This window comes from Boleophthalmus pectinirostris, unplaced genomic scaffold (genome assembly GCF_026225935.1).
Source record: "Boleophthalmus pectinirostris isolate CB_2022bp ecotype Guang Dong unplaced genomic scaffold, ASM2622593v1 HiC_scaffold_18, whole genome shotgun sequence".
Lineage (NCBI taxonomy): Eukaryota > Metazoa > Chordata > Actinopteri > Gobiiformes > Gobiidae > Boleophthalmus > Boleophthalmus pectinirostris.
In genome coordinates this window covers 22,690,660-22,696,684 of record NW_026571133.1, presented here as the reverse complement: position 1 = coordinate 22,696,684, position 6,025 = coordinate 22,690,660, and the positions used below count along the sequence as shown (strand labels likewise).

The window sequence follows — 6,025 nt, the reverse complement described above, 5'->3', positions numbered from 1 at the left end:
CCTGGATTTTGTCCCCACAGGAAAGGCAGGTCCTCATAATACAAACTTTAAACCCCACAATGTGATAAATACCAGCACACATGTAGGATTTGTCACGCACTATAAATTCAAACATTCAAAACGGAACATAAACAAAAGGACTTCTTTTGCTTTTTACATTGGCGAAAACGAGGCATAACCCAAACCAAACGTACACTAAAGCCTACTGAGCCTGTAAGTGCTCAGTTAGAAAACCCATAGATCCATGATAAAACCCCGCTTAAAAGAAGATTGGATGGAGTTTAGCCTACCTTATCTCAGTTTTACTTTCACTCTGTCTGAGCTCGTGAAATGAAACAATCTGAATAGTTATTGTTGGCTACTAAGGCCTAGACTGTTGAATTATATTTTTAGTTTCGATGAGGACTATCAGTTTACTTCGAAGAGCTTACGGGAATGTCCATGCAAAGGGTCACGAATGCACCTGCGTCTGAAAGCCTTTGGCTGAGAGGCGCGCTGTGATTGGTCCGTCAGAGCGGGGGGCGGGAGTGCGCTGTGCAGCCGATATACTGATTAGGCCATACACCTGGCTGTCACACTTAGTGCGCCTACCTGTCACTTCCTGCTGTCTGTATTTATCCATTTCACTACTTTGCCCATCTAGAGATGGCCTCCCACGTCACTGCCATGTTCGGATGATATTGTTTTTGTAGATTACCGCACGGATCTGCGGTCCTGCGGATCTATCGCTGCGACCTTGGCTTCACACTCGGCTGAAAGGAGGAGTTAAGCCGTGGACAGTGTCGGGAGAAAGACCGCTGGGATTTAATCAGTGACCGCGGCAGGACAACTGTGGATGTGTTCTCTCTGCCGTTGTGCTGCGGCCGCATGGAAGCGAAAGTGCCTGCTGTGAAGGTAGGCTTAAGTGTTAGCCGTGATTACCCTAGTGCAGGCCTGGTGGTGGAAGAGAGGTTGGCTCGGAACGCCGTAAGCTGTCGTGACAGAAATCTGCCACACTGGATCCACAGACATGGCTGCTGCACTTACGCATTCCCCGAAACAGATCCGCAAATGTCATTTGTCTAAACACGTTAGTGTATTGTGTCTTACCGTCGACATCACCATTTACTGGGGCCTAATCAAACTATTGACCCTCCCACGCAAAGATGCCCAGAAAGACAACATGGGTAACGAACATCTACGCGCTGAAATCAGAACTAGGCTATTTAAGTACCAAAACGCTATCTCCAGTTAATTATGGGATGCGACTTCTTGTTTTTGGGCCTCTTGTAGATCTTTAGGATAGGCTATAAAATGACTGGTGCAGAGTGGACCCTCCAAGCAGACAGAACGTGCAGTGAACTGACCCTTATCTCGGTTATAACTAGTCTTCATCATAAGTCAGCAATAATACTATAGCTTTCATCAAATAAATATGATGGTTGGCAAATAGGTCTGCAATATGACACTACTCTTTCAATGTGCACACCAAAATAGTTGTTTCCATGGTTACTGACAAAATAGTCCTCTGAAACGCCTATGGACAGCTGCCCAATTAAGCAGTTGTTTTACCTATTTTGCCTTTCTTTCTTGTTCCTCAGAAGTAAATACACACGGTGCAGATTTCAGTTCAGGTTTATGGCGTTTGATTTCGCAGTAGAGATGTAGCTCTAGACCTATTAGATTACATTTATGTTGTAGTTGAAGTTGTAGTGTAACCATGGCATCATTTGAAAATGAAAGTACATGGACCCAGAGGGGAACTTGTGGGAAGTACCATCTGCTGTTCACTGGTCCATGTGTCAGCCCGTATCCATCCATCTGAGACACTCTTAATTTGTTGATTACTGGTCACTCACTCTCATGTTGATTTAACATAAACAAAATTAATTGTATTCACGCTTCCTTTTTGCTTTAAGGCAGGCATCATTTGCAACAGTGGGGTTACAGTGGCTCAGTGGTTAGAGTACTCATCCACCAACTCAAAGGTCAGAGGGTTGTTTCCCACTTGGATCAAATCCTTGCCAAGAGCTTCACTCGCCTTGTCTTGTATTGAATGTGATGTGTGCTTGAGTAATTGGTGGTCGGAGGTGGTGGTGGCGGCAAGTGGCGTAGATTTGTGCAAATAGCGTAAGGCAGTAATATACATATAAATATATAAATATATATTTTTATAAGACATTGACAAGTAATGATTGTATTCATTTGAGAGGATGGTAAAAGATTTCATGAATGTTAACTGGGTGAAACCTGTGAATATTGTTAAGTATGCTCCAGCCTTGCCCTGCTCAGTGATCTTAGACCCACAATGTGCAATTAAAGGCAGTAAATGCATGTGTCATCACCAGCTGCAATATACTGTACGTAGACCAAGACAGATGCACACTAAAGTCCAACCTGCAGTCCAACATTAGGCTGAACTGTCTCAGACTCAGACAACTGAAATCAGAGCAGCTCAGGACATGTTTACTCTGTGGTGAATGGGGATGAACTTGGCAGATGACAAAACTTCGTTGTATAATATTGAGAATAGCTGCAAAAAGAGTTGATTAAAAAAGAAAAAAGTACATGCTGTGTAATAATTTTATGCAGTACTTGTTCCTCAACCTAGAAAGTTATTGGCATGTTTTAGCAGATTTTTGATGAATTGTAAATATAGCGTTGTATTTGATCCCTTTATCAGGAAAAAACAATTTTATGTGTCCTCCCCTATCTCCTGAAATCTCATAAAGGTACAAAAAGTAGGATATGCACGAGCATTAAGTCAGTAGACAGAATAATGGGTAATATTAAATTGAAAATGGCATACGCCTCATTGTTATTGCTTACTATAAAAGTGGTGTGTGCCTGAATGATTGATGGTGGTCAGAAGGGTCGACGCATCCGTTAGTCTGCCCAGGGCAGCCATGGCTTCAATTTTGCTTACCATCACCAAGTATGGAGTGAATGAATAATGACTCCAGTCTATCGCTTTAAGAAGCTTTGGAGGCGTTAGTGTCATGTTATTATGATCATGTTCATGTATTAATGAAAAAAAGAAAAATCTAACAAAAACAGAACAACAGTCAAATCAAAACTAGTAAACAAGAGAAACAGTTTTTTACATGTGTCATATCTTTTCTCATGAGGCCATATCCCACAGTGGAATGTCAGGGTATAATTTTTTTATATTCCAAGTCTACTGTGACAAATTGTGCCTCACCTAAGTGTACACTGGTAATATTCAGAACTTCACATCACTCAAATTTATTGCTTCACGTTATGGGCTCCATTATAAAAACTGTTGTAATATCCAAACAATAATTTTACTCACCCAACTCAGTATCTCTGAAAAAAATTAATGAAAATTAAAAATTGTGTCTTGGTGTAGAAATAATGTTTGCAGCAAAAGGTGAAAGATTGTTAATAACGATAGGTTATTTCCACCAAAGTCATTGAGAGGACAAACAACCAAAAATAAAGCCTATTTATCGATACTTTCATTGTAAACTCCAGGTAGAGGACTATAGAGGTCCAAAGGGTGGTAGTTGTCTGGGCACTGTTCTGCATCATCACAATAACCTAAACTGCTCTATGCGCCTCTGGCCTCTACTGCATAAAATGCATATACAAACTGTTTTCCCTATAGTTTAAATCTGTGCAAACATGGTCTGAAATATATGTGAATCTTTTAATTAGTTTAGTTCTTAAGCCTATGTAGTTTTTTTGTCAGTTCTTCCAGACATATTTAAAACATTAATCTTGAGCAGAATTCTGTTATTAAAGCATAAATCACAAATCTTATAGCAATTAAATATTTTTCCCAAATCGTGCAGCCCTACTGTTAATCATCACCATTTAACACAAAAAATAGTCAAATAGTCAGAGGTTTGGCTGTAGACCTCTCGATTAAAATGATCTAAGCATTTTATTTACAATTCGAATTGACAGAATCTTGATCTCAGTTAATCTCAACTGATTAATTGCACAGCGTTGTAAAAATAATTCTATTTTTTACCTTTACCTGTTCAGGTCATAGATCACACCAGTTTATCTTTTTACACACTTGTGCTCTCGACACACTCTGTCCATACTTTTTTTTAGAAGTATAATTGCTTGATTCAGTCTATTTTAAAGTTTCTCAAATCAGAAAGTTTTATTTACCATCACTTGCAGTAATAACATTGGACTACAGGTGGCATCTGTGCCTTGGAAACGACAAAGCCAAACAGCTTCTGTGTTTGTGCTTTCATGGCACCGTAGGCCGGCCAGGAAACTCTAACAACCATTAGGACAAATCAGATAATTTGCACCAAATTGCACATCGTTGTTTATTAATTCACATTGATTTGTCTCATTGCCAAATATCCTTAATCTCTCTCATCTCATCAAAAAAAAATATATCTCAAATCAATGTGCTTTCTTTATAAATAGTAAAATCATGTTCATTGTGTGTTTCTTGTCAGACATGGATGAAAGGTTATGTGTGCTCCCCAGCTGAAGGTCTCTGTCTACCAGAGCACCCCCTACCTGTTTGAGCATGTATCGCAGGAACGGGCTATCGAATGGCAACAGCATCAACTCCATCACCTCAGAGGTAAGAGAGGTTACAATATACAGTGAACTTCACTCAATGCATATTCTGTGCATCACTTATAATTTAGCACATTTTCTAATTATAATTTGTATAAAAGGCTAAGCAAAAGACAAAAAATAATAATTTTACAACTAAAATAGTTGATTTATTCTTATGGGCTCAAATAGAATAAAAGGTCATCAGTAAGAATATAAAACCAAAACAGCCAAAGAAAAACAGACCCAAACTTATGTCATGATCAAACTGAATGAGGACCAGAGCTCGGACACAACATCTGGCCTGGTGGAAATGTTTATTCACTGAAATCATCCAATGGATTACATGATTGTAAAACAAACATTTTTCAGAGTTGCCATTTGTTGTCAGATTTTCTTTTATGTTCTTTAAACTATCTTCCATTTGAACTAAGCATGAAGGAGTGCTTAGGAGTATAAAATACTCCCATGTTATCTAAAAACAACCTGGACTATATATTGGCATCACACATTCACACCTTGTTGGCTAATGTATTATCTCAGACATTTAAAAGTAACTATGCTGGAGAAAAAGGACTTCTTAAAGAGCAAATATAAAATATATACTTCACAAATTGTATGAGATAAAATTATTCAGATCACTATCACAAAATCTATGGGAAACACTGAGTGAAATTTATCCATTTTAATTATGTCAATTTTTATTTGTTTGATTGTATGTCTAGGCCAGCAGCGCCTCTGACTCCCTGGATGGGCCCTGTGTGGACTATGCCAAGAGCTACGATGCAGTTGTCTTCGATGTGCTCAAGGTGACGCCCGAAGAATTTGCTGTAAGTTTTGTCTTTCACTTAAACTATAGTCTGTTTTGTGCTTTTGTGATATATATGTATTTTTTATTTTCTCCAGAGCCAAATCACCCTAATGGACGCTCCTGTATTCAAAGCAATACAGCCCGAGGTAAGACCACCCTGCACATTATAAGTGTGGTCATCCACTTGGGTTAAACTGGATGGAAATGCTGACGATTCTCTTCATTCTTGGACGACATGATGCAGTAATGTCCTTTACAGCTGTTGCCTCAGGAATGACCCTACTCTAGCCTCATTGGTTGAACTTGTTTGAAAACCACTTGCACCCCAAGTAATTCAAGTGACTATTTGAATTGACGTTTCCATAAAGACACTTGTTGTTAGTATATTTTAGATAATGGTTCATTTGAGCTGTTTGTTTTAGCAATTAGAAAGGGCCCAAAATGTCAGGCTGTTTCCTGTTGTGTGCACAGAAGTTATTAGTCATATTGCATAGTATTTTTTAACATATAAGGTGACTGAGGCCTTTGGAATATTAATAATAAATAAACAAATAAACAAATGTACTATTTATTTTTAAGATGCAGTTATCAGTTCAATTACACTGGTACAAACACACAGCACTTCATGCACAGGCATTTTATTTATATATATATATATATGTAAATAAAAATATGTAGGACATA

The 6,025-nt window shown here is 38.5% G+C and overlaps 1 protein-coding gene across 4 annotated transcripts in view; it reads left to right on the top strand.

Moving 5' to 3' along the window:
- Positions 1 to 549: 549 nt before the first annotated feature.
- LOC110161652 (ras-specific guanine nucleotide-releasing factor RalGPS1) overlaps positions 550 to 6,025 on the top strand; it is a 29,968-nt gene continuing 24,492 nt past the window's right edge. For 2 of the 4 annotated variants that reach the window (XM_055153365.1, XM_055153364.1), the window contains exons 1-4: positions 551 to 894; positions 4,425 to 4,555; positions 5,256 to 5,360; positions 5,437 to 5,487. In XM_055153365.1, coding sequence (XP_055009340.1) covers positions 4,499 to 4,555; positions 5,256 to 5,360; positions 5,437 to 5,487 — 213 coding nt within the window. In that variant the 5' untranslated portion in view covers positions 551 to 894; positions 4,425 to 4,498. Of the gene's footprint in view, positions 895 to 4,424; positions 4,556 to 5,255; positions 5,361 to 5,436; positions 5,488 to 6,025 lie in introns of all 4 variants that reach the window. The other 2 variants (XM_055153362.1, XM_020926444.2) reach the window with 2 other exon arrangements.